Source organism: Cygnus atratus, chromosome 4, assembly GCF_013377495.2.
Source record: "Cygnus atratus isolate AKBS03 ecotype Queensland, Australia chromosome 4, CAtr_DNAZoo_HiC_assembly, whole genome shotgun sequence".
NCBI classification, from domain to species: Eukaryota; Metazoa; Chordata; class Aves; order Anseriformes; family Anatidae; genus Cygnus; species Cygnus atratus.
The window spans coordinates 16,810,696-16,837,729 of NC_066365.1; the positions used below are offsets into that span (position 1 = coordinate 16,810,696).

Sequence of the window (27,034 nt, forward strand, 5' to 3'; positions counted from 1 at the left end):
CAACAGTATTTCCTTCTTTACCCTGCTCTTTTCCAGAAACTGTATGTTCTACTGAAAGCAATCACTTCACATGCAGTAGCCACAAAATTAATATGTAAGGCCATTCAGATCTGACAAACAAGAGCAGGTATCTTTTTAACTCTGAAAGGTAATATTGCTGAGCACTTTCAAAATTTACCTAGTGTACAAAACCCTAGACTTAGTAGACAAAGAGTAACAACACACTTTTAAAGAAACCAAACTCACGGAGGGATTCTGTCTCTTTTTGTGTTAAAAACCATTTACTGAATTTAATTGTTTAGTAAAGCAAGCATCACACAATGCTTCAAAATTTTAAAATTCAGGGATAAAAGTTTACATCCAAAAAGATGAATGGAAAATTGTGCTTTCAGACAGTAAAGTTATTTATCATACAGGGGTAACCAATTCATTTCACCATCAGATTCTGGGCAAATTCGTTTATGTACTGTATATATATATGTGCAGTTCATATCCAGGTCCTGCAAAAATCTAAAACTATGTGCTTCACTTCATGTAGCAAAGGCACCTGTGTTATTCTCCCTTTTGGACAAAAGGTGATATTATGTTCCAGGTTTCCTGATGAAGAATACATTGATTTCTGAATATCTCACTCCCATCTCTACGTTGAGTGGTAACACAAACCACAAGAGAAGGCAGCGCTGTATTCCTGCTTACACTGGAAGAAGTTGCTCTGCAGGCCATTTGAAGCGTCGAACTTGTCACAAGGGAAACCGAGCAGAACTGTGAAGCAGAGGGGTAGTAACAAAAGGCTATTCTGGTGTGAGGAGAAATTGGAGTCCTTCTAGCTCCACAAGCAGATGTTGCTACTGGATTGACATGTGGAGCCTGCTCCTGCTGGGGACAGATAAAGTTTACCATTGGGGCAGGCGCAGAGCTCATAGATAGTCTGGCGAGGAGCTGAAGAGCTAGGTGAAGAGGAGGAAAAGGAGCCCACTGGTAGATTTCCCAGGCGAATAGTATCTGCATTTAAAAATATCTACAAGAGGAAAGAAAAGAAAGGAATAAGTAAATTTCTTTCAGCATCACGACATATATTTTAAAGAATTTACTTTGAGGCAGGGTCACAGCATTTTACAAATACATAAGCTGTCAATATTTGTTGTTTTTCAACAGTGTAGTTGTATACACATTAATACTCACTACTTCGGTATATGCAAATATTTCACCCAACATGTTTATTCAGATACAAGTAGTGTCATACAAAACCATTTAGAAAATATTCTTGAACAGGTTAAATTCTCACTTGTGCATTTTATGATTAAAATTTATTCATTCATGGCAGTAGCACATCCTTGCTCTGGAAGAGTTTGTATTTTAATAAGTGTGAAGTGATATTAAAGCACATTCCCCAGTGTGTTCCTGTAAGCAGCAGGAAATATGTGCTGAACTGTGCTAAACTGTAGGGGCTTAACAATAGCTACATTCTGAGAATAATTAAATAAGGGTGCATAGTCATACACACAAAATAAAGAGCTTATTTGACCTAAATTAGGAGGAAAAAAGATTTCAGGTTAAAGTCTTATTAAGAAGGTCATCAAGCTATTCCCATTTGTTTCTGAACATTGCATATGATTAAAAAATGTTGTTGCTGTTTTTTTTTAATCTCCTTCCATTAGAAATAACAAGAGACAGTATTAAACTGTAAACACCAGTAATTTTCATCTATCTGTATTGAGTTCTGTAATATTTACACATATGTTACATTTTCAGGGTCTTGAACAAACATCATTATGAAATCAGATAAGTAAAGCACAAAAAATGCATGTTCTCCACTGGCACAAACACATAAGCTTCCAGCTGCTTAAAGTTCATTTTTTATTTATGTAAGGAGTAAATGAGAGCCAAAGTCAAATCAGTCATTACCTCAGGTACAGACTATGAACCAAAATAAAATGGCTTGAAGCCTGCATATAACAGTATGAAACAGGAAAAGGTGAATTGCTTAAATATTTGCTACTGAAGGTGTTGAAAATCAACAAAGCCAACTTGACACCATTATATCACACTGTTGGCAGTGCATGTGAAAAACCTGGAATGATATGACATGCATTGCTGTTTCCAACAGGAAACAAACATTATTTTATAATAAAACCAGTGGTATATGGCAGGAAAACATTGCAGAAGCGCTACTGAACCCCTGCTGGAGAGAAGTGAAGGACAGCAGGCTGGGAACAATTTGAGGAGAGGAAGCTGGATAAAATTCTACAGAATGACTGGTGCACACTCATGTTACCATTCACAGCAGAAGCACTGTAAATGACAAGCTCAAAGTAGCTGAAAACAATATAAACTCCTTCAAGGCCTCCTGCCCCCAGAGGAAGATGCTGTCATTGCTGGGAATTTACACTAGAAGGAAGAATCTATGAGGCACAGGTGACAACTGCTTGGCACGATGCCTTTCTTAATTCTTATCCTGACTGACAGAGGAATTGATTACAATACTGAAGTACAGCAAACTGATATCTTTGTTCTGTAATTTATATGACTACGGAATGCATACACTCACTGTTGCTTTTAAAGTCCAATTTCATAAACCTGAAATAATTAGGAGTCAAAAAGCCCAGCAGAAATAATTTAGATGGAAGAACTGTGGACAGCATCGGGAACAATTTAATATTGTCCTACTGGAATTACAACCCAGAAGAAGATTGCTATGAAGAACATTCAGCTCTGCTAGGAGCAAATGTGAAAGTAACTATAGCAAGCGTAATAAGAAAATAACAGATGGGCAAAACAAAGAATTTGAAAGCAAACGAGAAACTAGGAATTGGTAAAATGTGACAAGGAAACAAAAGACATAATTGTCAGTCAAGTGGAGTTACAGAAAATAAAAAGTACTCTTTCAATTCTCATACCAGGAATAAAAGAAATGTTAACAAGTCCACTATTATCATAGCAATAGCGGAGTTACCAAGAGTATTGAATAAAAACCCAGTAACACTCTTCGGTGTAAGCTCAGTGTAAGTATAAGCATATCTTTTATACTGAATAGTGTTCAGAGCATGGTTTTGTACTTGGAGAAAGACCAAACACTGATGTCAGAACACGATAAAATACTTTCAAATTCAGCAGTAACTCAAACGGATATTAAACAGGAGCCAGTAATGGCATATACTTTTTATCAGCAGCTTTTGATAACTTTTACAAATAGTTCTAAAAAAATAATCTTGAGTAGCCTTTTGGACTTTTAACATTGATTTGCAGTAAATCCTAATATACTTAGAATATCATGGAAGGCAAGCAAAAGATTATTATTATTTTTTTTTTTGTGAAGTGAAAAAAGAAAAAAAACCAAGATATTAGAACATTATATATGTGATAACATGGTGCTTGAGGAATATATAAATCTAAATTAAATGAGTTCTAAAAGACGTGTCTTGATTCAAATGAATTTATTCAAAAAAAAAAAAAAAGAGAGGACGTTATGCCAGAGAACAGGCTAGAAGATCAAAATCTTTCAGTCACTTTGAACTTTATTATCTTTTATTCTATGAACTCATTAATCTTATATGTTTTCTTACATCAGGACAGCTACAATTCTGCAACCCCTAATTACAGATGTTCTGTACTGTACTGCTCTAAGGCTTTAATCCAGTGGACCTTGCTCCATTGTGCATTGCAATACAGTGCTCAGTTATTTTGCTCCTTAATTTAAATTATATTTTCAAGCATAGCTGTGCATGCATTTCTATTGGTGCTTTCAAATTACACACTGTGGTACAGATGAAATTCAGATTTTTCTGCTGCCATAATCTTGAGTGGTATCTTAAAGATCTTGTCCCAGCAAGCATCCCACAACATCTGAGAGAAACTGATGTGACTTCTTGTGAGGGTGTATCTGCTGCAGTGAGTCTGACAAGCCCCGTGCCTTTGCAGAAAGCTGGGAAGGCTGTGCAATTTAAACAGACTCCTATAGCAAATCCCTGGGAAAGCCCAAGATGAAGAGGGTTAATAAAGGTGGCTAAAAGGCAGCATTAAAACCTACTGTGTACATATGCAGTCAAGGTTAAAAGATCAATGTTAAAATACTAAATTTACAGATAAAAGACTAAAATAAAAGACTAAATTTGCAGATGTGACATTGCTATCTATTAGTTAAGGAGGGATCCAAATATTTCAGCATAGAAGCCCACTATATAAGGAATTTCAGATGTCCATGTTTGAGGATATAGCCTCTCTCCTTCTATCTTTTGCTAAAAACTGAAATTCATGGATGAAATGTCTTCCAACATCAGAAAAACTTATGCTACATACCCTTTTCTGCCTGCTGTTATGAGGTGTTTGAAGAGAAGGGAAGTGGCAAGACAAAAAAATGATGAGTGTTACGTTCCCAGGGAACACTGTTGCTAGTAGCTAAGGGAAGTGCCTGTATACATGGTGTTTCTCTAATCTTTTGTGCTGTGAAAGGTAGGAGATAAGCTATGTAATACTTCATATACATCAAGGCTATGCCAACCCGTCATGCTCTTCCTGAGATTCTCACACCTCAGCAGATAAATATGAAAGGATAAAACCAAAACTTTTATCCATTCTTGAAACATTGTGGGAGACTGATTGAGAAAGTACAAAATGGAAAAGGCAGCAGCTATTCTGAGAAATGCTGTTTCATATCAGAAAGCTGAGCATTTAGCAGGATCATTCCCCCTGTATACTTTAGTTTTAGAAATCCTAAATCCCTGCTTTATTTTGTGTATCTTAAGAATGAGAAAAAGATGTTAGTATTATACTTGTTTTAAATAGACCTGATTTCTGATTAACTAAAATAGTGAACAGAATACGGCTATAGTGTGTGTGAAAGGAATGGAAAAACTGTACTCTTTTTACATGTATTTTATGCTATCTAATATGAATCTTGAGGAATTTCATCTTGCACATTTTACACACAGGCTTTGATTTTCATCAGGCCCGTAGGAGTAATGTATGTGAGAAACAAAGATGTTGAGAAAGAAGCAGAAGAATGAACCTATTTATTTCTATTTCTAAGGAAGTTAGAATGAAATATTCATCAGATTATTTTAGTATTTCCTGTTCTGTATTTTGGAAAAAGAGTTGACAGTTGTAGCAAGGTATCAAGATGTATTATATGAAATGGCAAAGGATGTACAACTGTTTGGTTTCTCTACTTAGAATGCTTGCAATCAGTAATTTCTACAAATTAGCAGAAGCCTCTGCAATGATAATGCTATTGACTGGCAGATATGAACATGTAAAAGACTGCAAGCATATGTATCTTCAAAGAAATGTCAAAGACTAACTAACTAACCTGGCAAATCTACTTAGCCCTAGCCTGTGCCTTGTGCAAGTGTTTAGAACTTCAAAGATGACTGTGGTATTTATTAACTGAGATTTGGAAGTCATCTGCTCATCAGGCTGTGCTGTTAACCTATCTGAACAATGACAAGGAGAAGGAGAGGAAGACAAGTCAGAAAATATAGATATCTACCAAAAAAATAAAAATAAAATAATTGAAGGAGAGAACTTTCAGCAGGCACAATATAGGCATGAGGTAAAGAATCCAATATTCATACAAGCCACATCTTATAAAAGTTCTCCACTGGGTCCTTGACTATATCATCGAATCATAAAGGTTGGAAAAGACCTTTAAGATCATCTGGTCCAACTGTCCCCCTGCCACCAATATTACCCACAAAGACATATCTCTAAATATCACATCCAACCCTTTCTTAAACATCCCTGGGGACAGTGACTCCACCACCTCCCTGGGCAACCCATTCCAATGCGTGACTACTCTTTCTGAGAAGAAATGTCCTCTAATTTCCAACCTAAACCTCCCCTGGTGCAACTTGAGGCCATTCTCTCTAGTCCTATTGCTAGTTACCAGTGAGAAGAGGCCAACCCCCAGCTCCCCACAACTTCCTTTCAGGTAGCTGTAGAGAGCAATAAGGCCTCCCCTGAGCCTCCTCTTCTCCAGACTAAACAACCCCAGTTCCCTCAGCCGCTCCTCAGAGGACTTGTGTTCCAGGCCCTTCACCAGCTTCGTAGCCCTTCTCTGGACACGCTCCAGGGCCTCAATGTCCTTCTTGTCTTGAGGGGCCCAAAACTGAACACAGTCCTTGAGGTGCAGCCTCACCAGAGCAGAGCATGGGGGAACAATCACCTCCCTGGTCCTCACCTCACAACAGAGGAGGTCCCATCCTCACAACAGAGGAGATGATAGCTTAAGTACACCCAAATTAAAGAGCTAAGATTTATAAATACTGAAAAAAATTCTGTATTTAAGTATGGTCAGACTAGACAGATAATGTTAGAGAGCTGCAAGGCATACTGAGAGCTAGTGTGGGTAAGAAATGGCAGGAAACTGGGGGAAATGTGAAAGAAGGAAAGCTGAAAGGTTGGTGTTCATCATCCAGTATGAAGAGACAGTGCAATAAGATCTCACTACATAAACCATTTGGATTCTATTAGGCTCTTCAGAATTAATTTGAATTACAACAACGCAAGATTTTTGTCTAGTCTTTTTGCTCTTCTGCATATGCTATTGGAAGCATACATAGAAATATCATTATATAGATTGGGTCACTAGACTCCTAACTACTTATTTTTCATTTGCTGATATGTTTTCAAATTCAAGCTGAAGATGAAGTGCAGGATAAACTGCAGTACTTTAGTTCATATTGGCCATTTGTTCTAACAGTTACCTGTGTTTTTGACATTTGTTTAAAAATAATTCACCTAAAGTACCTTCCATTAAATCTGAAAGAGAACTTTGAGAAAAAGAAACAAATATTTTTAATGGAAAATTAAAATATTAACTTGATAGCATATATACTGTTAAGTCTAAACATATGCTGGCACAATATCTGGAACCATATATTAACAATGAACTGTCTTAACAATTAATTCTATTATGGAACAGGTAAACACTGAAATGAATGTGATGACTACTATGAAACTGGATGTACTAAATATTCAGAGAAGGCCAAAAGATCTAGTACAACCCATTTATTGAAAATGCATTCTCTACAGAAGTATGATCAGTTGACCAGAAGACAAAGGAGAGCTTTAGGCCAAAGTGTGGTCTGGTGTAGTGAATGTTCTCTGTCTCAAGATTATACATGACACACCTCGACAGAGCCATCTTTTGTTAACGCTGCTCCAGTTCCCTACTTGATAGTATTCCTGGAATCACTGCCAACTGCAAGTGATTTGAAAACTAATGCATATATATGTTAAATGTACTATTGTATAATAGCTGCTCTGAGAATGGAAGAATTTATGTTTTGCGTATATTGCATCATTTGAGTTATAACTCCACTACAATTTATATTGGTGGCTACAGAAGCAGAAACTTTCCAGTATATTTATTCTTTCAGTTTCAAGGGTGATTAAATGGGGTTGTTGTGAATGGTGACCAGTAGAAGTTTACAAGCTCCAGCACTTATGGTATGTCAATGATTGTCTCATATGCAACAATTCACAGAATCAAAATCTAAATGATGTTAGAAGTCTTTGCAATTTCATTAAATGTGACAGATGTGACTTCTATATGATTTATGTGGGACAGATGTGACTTCTTTGTGATTTATATACCCAAAGCAGAAAGAGAAAGACATGTATTTGGAATATTTGTGCTCAGTTTACTGAGTACAAAATCTTATTAATTAATTACCATGCAAATCAGAACTAGATTAAAATGTCATATTCATGGGAAAATGTTTCATTTATAAAATAAATTATTCATTGTTACTTTTTCTCTTTCTAATAAAATTGCTTGTGGTGTTGGTCTTCTAAATTTGCTTGTGGACAAGCAGTTCAAAATGGGTGATGTTAATTAAAACACATTTGGTTTTGTAGTTTCAGAACATTTTGATTATAGATTTCAACATGAAGTTTTTTACCGCAAATTTACTTAAACATAAAAAACTTTTAAATATTGTTTAAAAATAACATGCCATCTTAATATTTTTAAATACCTGTCAAAATAGCTTTATAGAAGTCTTAAAACCCTCCTTTCCATAGAAATTAATTATTAAAAAATACAGAGAATTTTCTTTTCACTAATCACTTTCCTTGCAGACAGCTGTCACAAGTTAACTGGTTAATACTAACAAAAAAAGGACTTTGAAAACAAAATGCAGCACAATTGCTAGACATTTTTTATGAATTAACTGGATCTTCAAGCTCTACAGCATACCATTGCTTATTTCTTATTGTACTTACTTCATCCATATAAAGCACTTAAATTTGTTTTTGCAAATATAACTCAGCTGAACTGAACCAATTTGGGAAATGTTGTTGCTGTTGATTGGTCATTCCTCCATATTCATGGCAAATGGCTTGCAGAAAGGTAATTCCATTTCAGTTTATTTAGTTAATTAAATATATATATATTTTCTGTTTTAGAACTGAAAAACACCCAAACCAAAGCTTTAAAACAGTACTGTTGGCTGGATTTAAAAGTGAAGATTTAACTTTTGTTAAATGTTAATCTCTGTATTAAATATATCTTTTGGACTTAAAAGAACAGGATAGGATTATATAGTGAAAGCTAGTATTAACGTGTTTGTTGCCCCTACAAAAGAATCATGGGTGCATGCTAGAGTGGCACTCAAATGGTTAATATAAACTTGGTTTCTCTCTTGTCCAGTACACTGATTTTGTGTAAACTTTTTCTGTTAAAGAGTATTGCTCACTTTAACGTGACAGCTATAAGCCTTGCCGAGGGATCACTCTCATTATGCTAGAAGCAACCAAATATCATCCACAAACCATGCAATGAACGAGTGCAATCTGACAGAGAAATAAAAGAGGATAAAGAAGTAAATAGGAGGAAAGTCACAGACAGGGTTACTAATACGAATATGTTTATAAAAAAATGAGAAACCTCAGTACATCTTTCTCCTTTTATTTACTTGGTCTTTGCTAATCAATGGGATGTGGTGAAAATTCAGAGCTTAGTTTACCTGGAAACTGTTTGCAAAACCACATAGCAGCTGCACAACCCTCAGAAGAGCTGAGGCTAGTTAACAGCCTTTGCTTTCAAAGGGTGATGTATTTAAAAACCCTTAAAATTAGTAGCTGGACCAATCAGCGAACAGCATCATATGATCATTTAAGCATGTCGTCATTACATCATAATGTATTTCAGGTACAGCTCTGCAGATTTTTATGTTGAGCAAAATCTAGTATCTACAGAATTTAAAATTGATCTGTACTTTTACAATGTGTTTATATGTGAAAGAAGCAGTAGTCAACTAGCAGTCATTATACTGAATTTCCAGACAATAAATGTTCTTTTTCTTCTTATGTGAACCAATAGATTCAGCTAGAGCCTGGAGCTTTACATTGCATTTTGCTTGTAAATGATTGCTGCTTTAAACCATTGGTTATGGTTTATTTATAGAATAATACATAGTTCACAATTAAATGCCAAGCTATAATTGAATCAAAGGATTCTGCTGATGCCTTGACTCGCAAGGGTGCAGCTCAAGAGCTTTATAAAGGGCAGCAGAATCTGAATAGAAATTACAGCCCCCAGTATTCAGTCTGAGATCATGCATTATAATGCATAATATGACTAAAAGGATTATTATAATACTGCAGTAAATAAAAAGAAAATGTATCAAGCAGCAGAACTGAGAATGCTTTCACAGGCTTTCAGTTTGTGATGTGGGAGGCCAAAGATTATACTGCATGAGAAATAAAGCTACAGGAAAATTATTTTGTAAATATTTATGTTCTTCAAAAAAATATTCTGAAGTTATTCTTAAGTAAAAGGAAAATATATGTTTCATAGATTAATCCAAAGTAAATTCATAATGTTCTTCTACATGGCTAAAATTGATTGATTCCAGATTTGACATAAATATTTCCTGGCATGATAGGGTAATAATTATGCTATAGAAGGAAAATATCAGTTCGTGTATCTGATGCCTTATTGAATAAGCTTGGAAAAGTTAAAGTATTTGACTAGTATGGAAATAATACAAAAATGTATTTTTTCTAGTAGAAAAAGTATCTTAGCACAAATATGGTTCATTTATCCAGATCCAGTTCACAAAGACAACATTCATTCCTTCATGAAAGAAACCTAACTGATAACGCATACATTTTCAGGCTAAAATGAAGGTTATTTTTTGACACAGATACCTTGTTTTGTTTTAGAATGTTTTCTTAATAATTGGATATGGTAAAGTCCTTACATTTTTTTCCACATTGCCTACCAATCTGTGATGTTATCTGTTGGACTTCAAGCATTGACTCCAATCAGTACGTTGTTATAGACATTTGTCCATCAGATTTTTACACAAGGTTCCTCACACCAGGCTGTAATACCCTAAAGTGGTTAAGGTAACCTTGCACAATCAGTGATGTTGTGGAAGCTTATCACATGCCTTCCACAGTGTTTCTGCAATTTCCTCTGACCCTCTCCAGGTTAAGAGGTAAAACAGTAGACTATGAAGGCATTGGTAAGATCTCAGGATGGAATTTCTCTCCTTAGGGGACTGTTCTTTTAAAGATCTTGCTGGAACTGTCAGTACTGAAGAGATAGTCAGACACCTTGAACTTTCTCAGATACGTGTGTTCAGACAAAAACTACCTGGAAAAGGGTGTGGAAAGGTTGGTAGCTTTTCTCAAATCTATCAATCTAACATGTATGCTGGAAATCACATAGATATACAGTCTTACCATGTCCAGGAATATAAAAAATATTTTTAATATGAAGTTCAGCAAAGCCTGCTTTATACTATCATTATTTTTTCCATAAAGAATTTAATACTTAACTGAATTCCAGTTCTTGATAATACAAATACAGTCAGAACATAGTCATTTTAACTTTTCTTGGATTTCTATTGTTAAAGACTAACTGAGGTCAAAGGACACTATTTCCAAATACATTTTCAGTGAGTTGTAGTAAATACTTAAGAAAAATCAGAAGTCATGCAATACACTCAGAGCTTTGATACAGGCAAAAATACCTGATGAATCTCCAGATTAAATGTTTGTACAAAGCAACATAGAGATCCATGGTGCTAAACCAAGACATTAAAGATACAACCATTGCTTCAGAGATCATGGGAAATTGAAAGTAAAAGTCTTTCTTTCTGGTTATTTTCTTTTTCATTTGAGTATTACTTTTCTGAAGGGAAATATCATAGAATCATGAAGAGAAAGAACAAAGAAATCGATTCTAGAAAAAGTCTATGTGAACAAAATTTGTAATTAATGTAATTAATGTAGGAAACATACTAGGTTGGGCCAGGTATGGATTTATGGAGAGGAATGCGAAGCTGGAACCCCTGCAATAAAACTGTGCACAGAAAACACAAGGGTGAAGGAGGACTTTCCCTTTATTTAATCAAATTTTCTTCCTCAATTTAACAATGAGAGAGAGTTTGGTTCTCCTTAATGATAGCTTGGCTACTTTAGGAAACAGTAACAGAGACTTCCTATTTAAAGAGGTGGTAAGTAAAGATAAGGGATTGTGCGAAGAGCTCTTATAGCAACTCAGAAATAAGATGCAGCATATGGTATTTTAATATAGCATTTGATATATAAGTATTTGAGACTGTCAATTAGGAAAATATTGTGCTTTAATTATGCAGGACAGGTACTTGCATCAATAGAAAACTGTTATCAAAGTAGGTCTTTGATGCAGCATATTGGCAAAAATGTTCCTGTTTACACTGCAATGCAAAGAGTGTGCATTGCAGGGGATTATCCGTCACAGATGTGAATGCTCTTTTTGTTTGTTGAGGCTTATTTGGGTAGCTTGTAAAGCATCTGGGAACATTTGGTAGAAAATACAAAATACGAAAACAAAAAGCAAAAAATTTCTAAAGAACTCCATTCACAGTTAGATATTTACATTAAACATCCAATTTTCCAAAAGTGCAGTAACCTGGCAAGTTTCACTGAGAACAATAAAAATTTATATATTTTTCCAAAGTGTCTAAAAAGAAACTGGGAACCTTTAATAGACTTGCACAGGTGTTTTTTTATTTCTTTTTTTTTTTTTCTTCTTAGTCTTTATATCATTTTAAGGAATGAAGATGAAAGGACTCATACGAGTCATGTTTCCTGCATTTCTGCCATTCATGGATTGGCAAACAAAACAGTGACACAATTCAACAGTGTTTTCATGATTTCATATAGGTTTACACATGAGGAATCTATAACAAAATCTTTTGTCAAGTTGATCCTGATACTGATGAAACCATACAGTGAACAGTCCATTGAAGTACTCTTTCTCTTTCAGATATATTAACAGTTAAAGAATACATAAGCAGCATGTAGAGCAGATTTGTTGAAACACTGTATCATAGTTTAATAAGGTATTAGAACAAATTAATCCAAACTTCTCTCTCTTTGTCAGATTCATTCAAAATAACATTTTACCACCAACACTTAGTGATCTCTGTCCCAGGGACAAGCTGGAGGACTGGGTAGCCTTTTTCTTGACTGATATAGTAAAAAATATTTTTATCTATATCTATTTAACTTTTTTCAATGTGAATGAAATTTAATGAATCAAATATTTACAAAAAGCAAATAAGTAATAGTAACTGAACATGCCAAACCAAAATGATTTTAATGTAGGCAAATGCAGAACATTCTTTGTGATGTTTACTGTGCTGCTGAATAAACTACCCTTCCATTATTTGTATTATGCTTGGCAGAGACGACGGAGAACATTTTTCAGCCAGCTGAGCTTACCTCCCCTTCTGTAGACTGTAAGTGCAGTTCTTTCCTACACGTGGCCTTTAAGTCTCCTGCAGCTGCATTGACTTGCACTCCCCTGGGTGCTTCCATCACCAAGGATCTAGTGGGAGATTCAAGTCTGAAAGACAAAAACAACCATTGAGAAAAAATGCACTGAATCAAACCACTGAAAAAAACAACTGGCCCTAAAAACTACAGTTTCACAATGCTTGTAAATAGAAATGTATTTTGAAAGGTAGAGAAGTCAGTTATTTTACATGTAATTCTCTCACTGTTCTCTATAGCCCAGAGAATTGAAAACTAAATCTGTGTTAAAATCTATTCCTATTTAGGACAGCATTCAGGCATATACTGATATAAGGCTGTTTGCTTGGTGATGTTTGCACGTATTAGTACGTAATTTAGTTGACTGTACTAATACTGAAGTATAGGTACTTAAGATTCCATGTGTCAATGTGAGTGCTACCGTAATGTCAGTTTAATAACTATAGTCTGCTTAGTGACAGGTGGCAAGTGTTCAGCTAAATAAAAATAAAACAAAACACTTAAAAAGTTTTAAATAATAATGTAATACCGAATAGAATGACTTTGCCTTCACACGTGTATTTATATTTCAGGGAGGCATAGCATCATTACATATGAAGAAAAGGGAAAAACTGTTATGCCTCTATTGCTTTTTTTTTTTTTTTTAAGCTCTTTTTCTGATCTGCAAAATACTCATTATGCTATTTAACCCTGATATAATAGGGTCAAGATGCATATCACTGGGTCTTGGTATCTTTCCTCAGTGCAACTATTGCTCTATTCCTGTCATGCTTTCCTTTTCTTTCTGTACTCTGTACTCAAGATTCTCAATCAAGCTTAGTGCATAATTATGATACCTTCACAGCTACATTATCTCTCAGTATGCTATAGATTTCTCTTGAATTAGAAATACCACTGCAAGGTTTTGATAGTAGTAGCACTCACACAATGAACGGGAAAGATGATCAGATGTATTGAACTAGGAACCAAAAATTTGGATTCTGGTTGGGTTCAGACATAGACTTATTGCACTGCTATGTTAAGAATGAGATGAATCTTTTAATCTATTTCTATCTCAGTAATATAATGACAGAACACAATTCCACTTTACCTGAACAAAGACTTTTTGTAAGATAAAATATATTCATAATAGAAATAGGTAGGATAAGCAGCTTGAAGAAAACAGTGTATTTCGCTCTTTAACAAATTGTATTTTTAACATTAGGTCAGATCCATCCAAAAATAAAATGAGGTACTAGGTATGTTATAGATATGAATAGTTTAACAAAGAATTTACTACTGAAAAGCCAAATGAAAGCTCTATCAGGCAACGGCCCAACAGAATTTCAGTGTCTTTCAATTACAGATTTTTTTTTAGAATTGTACAGAATAGTCATGGATCATTTTGAAACCAAAATGCCCCATTTGCATGAAAAGTAAATCACCAAGATGGTGTCTGTGAAATATTTCTGTTTGCTACATGTCACTCACACTCAATGGGATTAAAAAAAGGAAAAATTATTTGGTGGCACTGAATGAGACTATTAAAAGCAAAGTTCACATAAGAGCAGAACATTAATTGTGGGTACCTATATAAAAAAATAAAAGCATACATAGGATACACATACATAGGAGCAGTAGAAAAATCTGTATTTTGTACGTTAAGCCTTTTTCTTTTCTTTCCTTTTTTTTTTTTTTTTTTTTGACACTGCGTGGGGAGAAGTTAATAGAAGCTTTTTGTGCTTCTTTATGCCAGTGAAGAATTGAAATATAATAAATTATTTAACCATGAACATCAGTGTTTTTCAGGTGGGGGTCTAATGTGAACTTCTGATGGCTATAAGACAGCAGAATTAATTAATTAATAAGTTAATTAATTAATTAGGAATTTCCTAAATCTTTTAGAAAACAAATGCATACACTGGAAGCAAACAAAACAACAACAACAACAACAAAATAACATTCAAAGAGAGAGCTTAGTTTTCATTTGGTTTCTGTGGAAAGTATTACAGAATGCTGCCCCTTACAGAATAACAAATAACTCCAATACAGAGAAACAGAACTGCACATCTGATTTCCTGTTATCAGCTCTGATTTTTTACCATGGCCATAAATCAAGAACACTTAATTATGTACAAATTGCATATTATGCAACAAGCATTGTTTTGTTGTGGTGTGTCTAAAATGTGAGTTCGAACTTTGCTGAAAGGGTGAGCGCAATAGAGAAAGCTGGTAAGTTTGTTCCATGAGAATTTAGTCAATGCAATCCGGTCAGCATACAATTTTGAACTGCACAGATCCTACTTCAGTAAACCTAGAGTAATTTAGCACTCTAATGAAAAAGACAAACAAATAAACAAAAAGAAAACAAAAACAAACAAAACAAAACAAAACAAGAACAACAAAACAGGCATTTAGATACTGTGCCTTTCCTTGCAGAATGTTTAGGTTTTTGAAAGTACTGTGTTGGCTTCATGAAGCTCTACCTTTAATTTCAAGGAAATTAAATTTTCAAAGGAAATTGAATTGCATAAATAATAAATGATTAGATACTTCTATTCCATAATTTTCAGCAATGTATTTTTGTGATTTATGAACTAATTTCCCAAATTCTTAATATTTCCCAGTTTTGGCTCCCAGTTTGTAATAATGAGGATAAAACTGCTCTTTAGCTACATTTATTACATCGAATTTATGCCATAAATATTTCTGTTTTCATAACATCAAAATCATTCTTAGACCTGACAGAAATTTTCCAGCAGGAGGACAATAAAAATCCATTTCGGAATGTCATTCAAGAAGCTATAATTTTGTTTGAATAATAAACTTTTTTTTTCTTTTCAAAACACAACAGTGTATAGTTGAGTTGTTTCCTCTGGTTTCATCGTTGTTTTTCATGAACTACATTAACTTAAATGACTTCCAATTTGTCTAAAATGAAGACATTTGGAAAATTAATTTCTGAAATTGAGAGGTTGTTGTTTATATCAGACTTATAGATACTCCAGAGAAGATGTTTCTTTTTCAGGCAGGATTTTTTAGCAATTTCCTGAAATCAAATAAAGTGGTAGAAATGTCAGTGAATGGCTGATGATCAGAAAAGTAATTTTAAAAACACTACTCATCTATTAGTAAAACTGAGCACCTGCATCTGTTTTACAGTTACTAATGTTTTTTTCTTGTCATTATTCTTCAGATGATCTACATCTGAAAAGTGACTTAGTTGTGCAATGTACAGTGTGCTACTGGAAATGCAAAAGCCTATATGCTGAGAAATTATTTCCTCAATGTCTTGAGATAAATTATATTTGATATGCGGCTTCTTTATAATATTTTTGTCATATTTCTGAAAGCTTTAATCTCTACTAAAAACTTATTTTAACACTCTGCATTCATCTGATATTCATCCCTCCAAGAAAAAGTGCATTATTAGAATAGCATACCAAGAATTTGCTTTCCTTTCAGATTTACTGATGGCCTGTCACAGTGGCATTTACTTCTGCAAGTGAATCCTATTCATACAATATTTCTTCCCAAAACAACAAATAGCTATGATGGAGAAGTAACTAGTGTTATTATTAAACAGAAACTATAACACTAGGAAAGATTAAAAGAATTTTAATACAAGGTTTAAAATAATATAATCTGTCAATTATCTGTCAATTCAATGTGATGCATACAGATCTATCCAGAGTGGAGAAGGGCTTTTTTCTTTTTAATTATCAATGGTTAATTTGTGAAGAAAGATGAATTTCAGAGGATCAAAGCTGTATGAATTTGAGTTGAATTCATTAAAGTATTATTGCTAAAAAAATGAAACTTTTCAAATATTTTGAATATATTGCTTTGAAGGTATTAAAATATTTCTCATCAGAAATGCAAAAACATTTATTTTTCATTTGTTAATTTCTGTTTACAAGATGACCTAGATTGTATTAGAGAAAAATAATTAAAAAAAAATCACTTTGGGTTTTAAGAAATATTTTAGATTTACGTCTTGCACATCCCTCAAAGTCACAGGGGATATAATTAATCTATGTTAATTTTTCTCTGTTGGCTAGCAAAAGGTATTTCCTAAAATAGAAGGCAAGAGAAGATTCCCCTGTGCAAATGTAAATAATTTATTTGTTTCATGTCTATCCAGTCCATGCTATTTATTAAAATGACTAATATGAACCTCTAGCAATCCAGAATTTATAATCAAAAAGGAGGATTAAAAACTATGCTGCCAACTAGAGAATGAACATATAAAGCAGGTGCCCATTTCCTCTATACTTATATCTTGACATTTAAGGGTCAAGAAATATATCAATACTTCGAAATATTTAACTTTTACATATGATGAACTTGCCAACATACCTTGGTGTTTTGACTTTTTTTTTCGTTTATTGGTTTGTTTTTCAGTTAGCATAGGAATCCTAACATTTAAAAAGAAAAAAAAAGTTTTTTTCAAATATAAAAAGGTGGAAAATCCACACAGTGACTTGATAACTCTTTTGTAGATTTCTCTCAATTAAAATAACTGTGAGACTAGTCTTGTAGTCTTGTGGACTGTAGGTAAAGAGCTGTGGTGGATTGTGGGACGTGCTGCAGAGAGAGGACATCAAGAATGTTGATCCAAACCTCTATCTATCCCTCTTCCTGCTTCTTATTTGTAAAAGAACACTCCAGACCCCAAAACAGCACAGAATCCTTTTCTCCATGAATTTTTTTTGTTCCAAATTAGAATTAAGATTTTTTTACAAAATAATTTTGAAAATGCAGTTCTCCAGAGGCCTCAAACAATTTTAAATACTTTTTAAAAAAATTTATTATTATTATTATGAAAAGAATGTCTGGCTGTCCTAATGCTCAAGGAAACTTTGAAGCCAAAAAGAGTCCTTTAGTAAGACCAAGACACCCTGTCCACTGAACATTGAGGGTGTTGCATAAAATTAGGATTTTCAGTCAGTCCATTTTCTGGAAAGTGTGCTGCATACTCCAAGAATGTATGCAAAGGATAACCAGGGACTTTTATGATCATGATGACAAAAAAATTAGAAGCCCTTTTTTATTAGATATTGAAACTATTCAATCAGAGAATCCTTGATTAGTGGCATTTGACATCACAATGGAAATGCTATTAAAATAAGATTTTTATTCATTCATTTCAAACTCATACTATTTACAAGATTATATATATATGCCCTTTTTACCATGTTTATACATGATTAAAAATATTTTTGATACATTTACTTCCTCCACAAAGAGCATGTGATTCACTGCTAGAAGAGCTATTTTTTCAGAAGCTTGTTGCATTCCAATGTTTTTAACCAAATGTTTGTATTTTCAGGAAGGAATCAAGGTTTTTATTGAAATGCGATGGAAGATGTACAGGTCTCAGGAGTCTTTAATATTGTTCACTGATCATCAGATATCCTTTATCAGAAGGCGAAATTCTCATATCTTCATGTGAAGCTCTCTTTATCTGGGAAACTAACCTTTAAGGGTACAATTTGGCTCTGTGTATTTTGTGACTCCACAGCAAGAGCCTTAAATAAAAATGTTTTATGGAGTAGGTAACAGCACAAACCAGTAAATACCAACATACGTTTTTTTTTCAATATCTAACAACTCATGAACAATACACTTATAAAGAAGAAACCTTCTTGATTTAAATAAAAACAGCATTCAGTAAACATTTGATGTTATGTCTCTGCTTTGCATGTCACTGACTGTGGCATGTGTCAGCATGACCTTATTATAGCTCCTGAAATTCTCAGCCCAGAAATCACCACACTGGGCTCAAATCCGAGTTCTAATTGCCCTGTACATGGCACTGGTTTCAGTTCAGTGATCCTGCATCATCACAGCAACACCCAAAATAACAGAGTATTTTAATTTTATGTGACATAGATAAATCAGAAAAACAATTTCCTGACACAGGCAAATGCAGAATCGCATCTGAGAATATAAAAATATTAGTTACCAAGGAGGAAAAGAAACGAATAAAATGGCATTGAAAAGTCTTTTTCAGTGATGTTATTAAAGGACTAGAAAAAGTAAAGCAGCATCAAGGAAAGGTAAGGAGGGTTAGAGAGAGCAAATGTTTAAAGCAAGAGCTTGACAACATAAACAGGTGATGCGAGGAAAGTTAAAGAGAACTTAATGCACGCTTGTTTCTTAAAGTGGGTGAGGCCATAGCCAGAAGAGCTAAAGATAGGGAACGTATCAAAATCAGAAGTGATATTAAAACATTACAAAATAAAAACCTAACTAGAATCTTTGGCACTAAAAATTCATGCATTCCAGAGTTCACTAAAACTCAAACTTTTGAAAACCCAGACAATTAGCTGAAATGTAAGGATTAGAATGTGAGCTTTCATTTCTTAGAGAAATACCACAACATGCTTGACAGTCTAAATTTTTAGGCTGTAGGACAAAGATCTGCATATGAGACAAGCCTCGATAATTCCTTAAGCAAATACATGAGAAAAGGACTCCTCATAGCCCTGGCATTTTAGAGCTATCTCTACTCCACCCAAGGCATTCTCCTTCCCATAATCTTTGATTTTGTTCTGAGCTGAAATCCCTTCTACGTGTGCCCTGCCATTCTGCTGCCCCTGTGTTTAAACATTATTACATGAAGTTTATTTTCTTTCCAGAAATAGTCTCATTACCTGAGTTGTCTTTCAGAATATATTTTCTTAAAATAGAAATCAATCTTGTCAGAAGGAGATAGAACAACATGCCCACAGATAATTCTCAAGTAGCTGTCAAGAGTAAGACCTGAACATAAAGAGCCTGGGAGAGGCTGAAAAAAACAAACACGGCTATTGGAACAACTGGAAACACATGAGCACTGGCTGACATATGATTTGGAAGTGACAACCCAGACCATCCTTATTTATTGAGTAGTATTTTTATTATTCCCCCCAAAGCCTTAAGCCGATAGAAGTGGGTATATTTTAGCTGAGGTAAACTGGACATAGCTCTGTTTCACATCTTGATGAAACTGCATCTCACATGAAAAATTATTCTGCTGAAATTCCTTTGTCAAGTCAGTTTCAACCTTTGCCGATTATGCACAGCAGAAAGCTTGGATTGCACTCTCCAGTGGCTAGTTCTTGGACTGTGCTTGAACAGCCCAAGAACAAAACACTCCAGCTAAGAAAAAAATATAGGAATTCACAAAAGATTTGGTGAGTTTACTTTGTCACTTTTTTAGGGCAAGTATCATTTCAGAAAGAATCAGAGAGATTACTTTTAGCTTCAGCTATTCAAAATAGACTAGGTGTTTTACACTATGAAGGCAAATAGCTTTTTTCTTTCTTTTTGGCAGTGAATTCTGTCTTCCAATACAACCAAAGATAGAATGAAGCCTGCAGGATAAGAAAAAATCCTTAATTCTTTTCTACAGCTTAGTCTACCTCTGAAGTCCTCTGTATGATTATGGACATAGGCAATAGGAGCTGTTTGCAGAACTTACAGTCTTATAAATTGTAGCCCCTGTAACTATCCACCACACAGTTCCTCATTCTCAGGACCTTCCTTTTCTTATAACCAGCCTGTATGGTCTTCTGATCCTTTGTCTCACTCTAATATGGACAAGAACTCAAACCATACCCTCTGTACCTACATCCACATTACTGCTCTGTGTACCATGACCATGACCTGACCATGAAGCAAGAAATGTCAGAAGTTAAGGGCAGTCTGGAGCCCTGTGTATACAAATGCACAAACTGGCAGCAGGAAATAATGGATAATATCAGCTGATTTTTCTTATTAAAGCATGTTAGCATCTCTCCTTTAGTTAGGTGCTGGTTTGAAGAAATCACTTAGGAACTTAGGATCTTTGAGACTTGCCTTTACATCAAATACAGAGAAAACTACTTAGCTGATTCATAAATTATCAGGGAGATGAGGACAGAGGAAAGACAACAAAATTAAGAAATCTTGGTTTTGGGGAAAGTGGCTAAAGAGTGGCATGAAGAATGGAGATACTGTTGGGAAGGTGAAAAAAAACAGAGTGAAAAAGTCTCTGGTGAAAAAAATATTATAAGAAAAGACTAAGGAAATGAAATTTTGCCCAAATGAAAAAATATAAATAGCCCTTTTTATTATTGCAATAGTAAGCCTATTCACTTAAAATCATAAGGAAGACAGGAAATGAAAATATTATTGCTGGTACAGCAGCGGTACTTGGCCTTAATGATGTATAGTACAAGGTTTATGGAATAGAAGTAGTTTATCAAATCAGAAGAACTGCTGCAAGGTATGCAAGAGTATGTAGGTATGGTGGGGCAAGATAGCATCTGGTACGGAGTCCAAACCATTTCAGAAACAAGTTCTGGCCTTACTAGCATCAGCCCCTTGACATTAATGACCATTGTTCCATTTCCATTTAAAAATTAGCACAACACTTCTACTTGGCATATCTCTGAAAATTAATACTTGAACAAAGCATGTGCTTTCATTACTAGTCCTAGGCTGGAACGACATGGAACTAGAGTTTCCTGAACACATGATGGCAGCTTGGGCCTGCAAGTGGTAAAACAGCCCTGGGGCATCTCTAAATGCAACGAGCCTCCTGGGAGCTGAGAGCTTTGGGACTTCAGGTGTCTCGGCTGGCCACAGCGACTGTCAGATCTGAGCTGTAAATGGAAATCCTCAGCTGCCTTCATGCTGATCTCCAGACTGTAAAGTTGCCTTGTTGCTCATTAATTCAGCACTGAGTGAATACTTCCTGTTGCTCCAAGCTTTATATGGGTTTTGAGATAGGATTCATAGCATATTATTTTTTACTCATAACCCTGTTAGCCCCAAAACAGCTATGCTCAGAGCCTATCTGTGTGTCCCTGCAACCATGGCATGGCATAATCATAAAGCAAACACAATCCGGTTGCTGATAATAAATAATTTTAGTTCCTTTTGAAAGGCTATTTCAGAAACTCCTGCATGTGAGAGGTAGAATGGGTATTTCTATCTAACACTGCATCTAATACTCACAATCATACTGTTGAGTTTCATTGTATTCTTGTCCTAGCGCTCAAGATCTTCTGATTGTCAGTGCTTGTCTATGTACCTCCTTTTAGCAAAAAGACAGTTAATTAAATTTGGAAATAAGATCAGTCCTGAAGAAACAATCCTTGAAATCTCCCACCAGGCTGAAGGAAGGATTTGAACAATACATCCCTACTATATACCACTTAAAATTTCTTTAAATGTGCTCTTCTGTCCTGTCTTTTTATTTCTAATTAGATATGGCACTATATTAAATTCTTTACTTAGAATGTGGTAGGATGATTTACCTAATTTATGTTTGCACAAAGGTATCTTATCAAGGGAAAAATATTTCTTTGGATTGGCACAACATACCCACCTTATATTTCCCCCCAATTTTTACTTATGTTCAAGCTGTTACTAATTCTTCTCTTTAAAGAATCCTTCAAAATAATATTAAAAAGCATTTCATGCTAGTGAGTCTAAAAGGTCTAACCTTCTAGATTACTCTTTTAGCCTATTTTTTCCATCCATTTCACTACAAGTGCTACCCTTACTAATCCATCAGTCCCACAGTATCTGTTTTCCAATTTGAAAACTTTATAAATTTTGGCTACTTGACCTTATTTTCATGTCTAGTTCATGCAAAAATAAGGGATAGAGATTATCCAGCATTCTATATTAATCACATGAAACTCAATGAATTTTGCTATCTATAATGACAGCAATACTTTCTTGCTTCATATTCCAGTTTCCATTAGAGCCTTTTCCCCTCTCCTATGTCAAATATAATCATCCTCACTGAACACTAAAGCAAATTATTCTTCTGGTTTAAGAGCCTATTCTGTCTGCATAGTAATTAGAACCTTTTACTTACTTGATTTCTTGCTTTTTATTTCAATATATTTTGGGTTTTATACATAAATATAAAAGCATATAAATATATACATATATAAATAAGTTTATATTCTGTCAATTTTTAAATTGGTACTACAACCACCTCTATTTTTGTATGAACATGTACGTGAAAAAAAATGTGTGTTTTCAACAGCTAGGCAACTGCTGTTTACAAATAAGCAAATGTATATTTCTGCAATACACACACCCAAATACTGAAATAACTATTTGAACACCAAACACAAAATCTGAAAACATAAATAGTAATTATTACAAACAAATATTGAGAAAGTAGCTAGAACCTGAGGTCCTTAAAAATAACATAGGAATAAAGTTTGGCTTTTTCACAGTACCTCATCTTTTCTTTCGAAAAAGTTTGATTTATTATTTGATTTCTGGGTAAAATAGATGAGCAGAGACCCTATTCTTTTGTTACTCTCAGCCTGCTCTCAATTTATTGTCAAAATTCCTTTCTGATGTATTCTCTGGCTTCCGGTTTTTACAGAACCGATACTTCGTCCTATTAGTAAACTACCCCTAAAATGGCAAAAAAAAAAAAAAAAAAGAGGACCCTTACAAATCATCAGGCAACTGAAACAGACCCCTGGTTCAAGATCTGTGTGTTTTTAGTTCTTGTCCTAAAATAGGATCCTAGTAGCTTGGGTGCTTCCTTGCTGCTTGGTCAATTTGCACCTCATTATGCCCAGCATTAGCTTGCAGGATTAGCTGATAGTCAATGGTATCAGAGGCTTGACAGAGAAGAGAAGAAAAACTATTAAATCTGATCTAGCAGTTATCCCCAGAGAACAACAACAAAGTAATTTACCCCCTTATTAAGGAGGTTATTCAGGGCAAAGCTATCAGCAGTTAACTACTGCCTGACTCTTTTGTGCATAGATATTACCTCTTACTGCACCATGTTTTAATGTACTATAAGCCTAAAACCAATATTTGGGGACCTATCATATTGACAGTTTAGTTTTCCTAACAGTGTTCTTGTGAGAAAAGTTAGCAAGAGAAATATGAAGATTAAATTATTAAGATATAATTCATTTTCCTGATTCTAAGGCATGATTCTCTTATGTTGCTTATCCCACCTAATGAAGGTCAGATTTAATTATGTTTTAGGTTTTGATACAAAAGGGCTTACCAGCTTTCACAAAGGATTGTATAAAACATTTTCTGAAAGCAAAATCTTGCTAGTTATTATTTGGAAATGTAAGATAGGAGAAAGTTATGACCAAAGTGGCTGGGCACATAGATTTCCTTTTTACACAAGGTATTTTTAATACAAAATATTTCAAATGGTTCTCTGTCTGAAGACCTCAAATTCTAGATATAGAACAAGGAGGGATAGGAGAGGCAGAGCTGTAGAAATTTGAAGGTAATAAGAATCTTTTTCTTTCTGGCTCCCTGTCCAGAACAGATTGGCCTAAAATTCCAGGGCTTTCACCTCAACCACTATGAAACTTGTGTGTGTCTTTGTCCCAATTTTATACTTCAGTTTTATTCTTAATAATCAAGGTGGTCAAAATTCCACTTTTTAAATTCAGCAGTAAATTGTTTTACATATGACTATTTTCCAACATCTTTTTTTTTTCTGATTAATATATATATAAAAATAATATATATATATATATTATATATATAAATATAATATATATATAAAAAATAATTTTACAATATCAACATTCTTGTATTAGCTGGGCCATAGGCCAGAACATGGACCCTGACATTTTTTTGTTTCTGTGATAGGGGTAGACCACTGGGATATGTCATATTTAGGTTGATGACAGATTAGTTTCAGCATATTCGGCAATCAATTTAATGGTAAATTATTGCTTGCTGATAACACGTTTAAAATTAGCAAAAAAGCCATTTTATTTTGGTGTAAAATTAATGCAAGGCTTGAACCTTAAAAAAAAAACAAAACAATTTTTTTTTTTTTATCATTTGAAGTAAGAACAAGAATTTTCATAGGGATATATATGGTCTGAGTGCTGAAGTGCATTTTACGGTCAGAAACAATCAAAGAAAGCTGCTATTATTTACAGTTCTTTAAAGTTACATAAAGTGACTGCAGGTTACCTTCTAGAAAGATTCATGCCAAAGCCAAGAAATGTATGTCCTAGCAGTAGATGTCATCAATTTTAAAGATAAAAAGTTGAGAATTTTAAAAAAGGAGCATCACCAAATCCAAACACATAGCAGCACTTATGTACAAAAACTTCCAGAATACAATATAGATGAAATATAGTAAGAATAAAATCACTTACACATAAACTAATGCTGCTTGACCAAACATAAGTGTTGTTGTTTCATTTTTTTTTTTTAATATAAAATTTTTAACAAGTTCATTATTAGTGAGAAGGCAGAAAGCTGAATGAAGATTCAGTAGAATTCTCATTAATTAAGTTCTCCTTGGAAAAATGAGCTGAAGGAATCGTGGAGTTGGAAAACATTCAGCAGCAATGGGCATCATGGTAATGAATAAAGCCAAAAGACAGGAGAGGTGAACGTCTGAAATATAAGTTGCACAAGCAACATGAGGTGATTTTAACACTAGTGAAGTCAATCCTGAAGACACAGGCTAATCTGTTTTACCATACTTTTGCATTTTTATACCATTATTTAAATATTAGAAATAATTAGACAAAGAATGGTCTCCACATTCTTTTAAGTGAGACAAGTTCCAGCCTCTTTCTCAAAGTTTTGGGCCTCTCGAAAATTTTGTTTGCATGGACAACTTCCTGCACATGATTTCTGCAATAATCCTTACTGGTCTATTATCTTAAATACCTTTGCAAATATCAGGAAGGACATTTAAGCAATATTTTCCTGCAGCAATTCACTGTAAACACTGCTAGGCAGGTACAGCACACTTCTGGTGAGAGAAACACAAGAGAAGACCTTTGATTTTCTGTGATAGTCATATATACTAATTATCCATCCATGTAGACTACAGATCAGTATTTACTGGGGCACATGCAAGAAAAAGCTTTCACTGTATATTTTGCTAAATTGCATCTTTCTTGGTCTACAAAATCTAGTAAGTTTAAGACTTGATATGTTACTATTTATTTATTCCTCTACTTTTGTGAATATGGACAGCAAACTCTGTATTTTTTTACATTTGCAAAGGTAGACTCACTTGATAATGAAATTTTGAAGTGTATGCATGGAGTATTCAAAAACCAACAACCCAGAAACACCACTTAAAAAAATGTTTATACATATATATATGTATATTCAATAACAGCTCATAGGAAAACAAAATCTGCATCAGATGCAATTAAACAGTGCTGTAGTCAATTAATCCTAAAAATGTTCCATATGTTCCTATTCTGAACACTGGTGAAAGTATATTTCTCAAGTATTCTGCTACAGGAAGCGAGTCTTTCCAAGAAGTAAGGTATTTTACACTTTGTGTGATAGAAGTTTATAGATTTTTTTTGACTAGTTAGAACAAATTGGAGTTTACCCATGGTTTGGATATGTAAGAGTCATTAAGCAGACAGTGATATCTACTATTTGCTTTTAATCAAGACTTAATTCACTTTGAGAATACTTGATTTTAAAACAATTCTTTGAACAACACCTACTTGAGATCTTGGGAAGGTTCTGCTCTGATATGGGGTGTCTCCACAGAGTGCCCAAACACTGCCCCTTCCGTGCCTAAAATACATAAATAAAATACAGTAAAATTACTTTGAAAAATAAAAACACATTGAAATGTATGATCACAAATTGACATTTTTAGGGTAAAATATCTGATTGAGTCCTTTGTTAATGCCTATCAGTGTTTCTTCATATTTACGCTAGCATTTCTATGTCAAAATCTGGACAGATCACTTGAGACATTAGACTACCGCTTATCAGTAGGTGAATTTCACATAAATATCTGAAAACATTTATACAACCAAACTTTTCAGTGCTGACTTGCTTGAACACTCATTTTAACACTGCAGATGGATTGCTTTTCTGATAAGAAAAAGAATATCATAATTTTGTTTGAAAAAAAAATACACTAACAAAAACACATTTTAAAAGTACCTACTCATTTTGACTGATGGCCATTTTGATTACTTAAATTGAGATCTCAAGCTTCCAAAAGTTTTGAAATATCAGTCTTCCATCTGAAGTTGCTAGCCTAAATCTCCAAGAGTTCCTGAGCCTCCTTCCATCAGCCCTTTGACAACAATGCTTTTCAAAGAGACTTATTTGGAATGTCCTTTTTTAGTGTGTGTGCTGGTAGGGGATGAGTACCACCTACCACTCAAAATCCAAACAGAGAAAAATGGGTTCCTATTTCCTAAGACTGAAGTTATTCTCTACTGACTTTTAATTTCTATAACCAGACCCAAGCTGCATATGAAAAGTTCACATTTGTAGTTTAATGACTGAG

At 34.2% G+C, this 27,034-nt stretch overlaps 1 protein-coding gene across 2 annotated transcripts in view; it reads right to left on the reverse strand.

Moving 5' to 3' along the window:
* Positions 1 to 823: 823 nt before the first annotated feature.
* Positions 824 to 27,034, reverse strand: part of SGCZ (sarcoglycan zeta) — a 199,226-nt gene continuing 173,015 nt past the window's right edge. For both annotated transcript variants that reach the window (XM_035539598.1, XM_035539589.1), the window contains 3 exons: positions 26,232 to 26,304; positions 12,721 to 12,844; positions 824 to 1,018 (listed from right to left, as the gene is read on the reverse strand). In XM_035539598.1, the coding sequence (XP_035395491.1) occupies positions 824 to 1,018; positions 12,721 to 12,844; positions 26,232 to 26,304 (392 nt within the window). The remainder of the gene's footprint in view (positions 1,019 to 12,720; positions 12,845 to 26,231; positions 26,305 to 27,034) is intronic.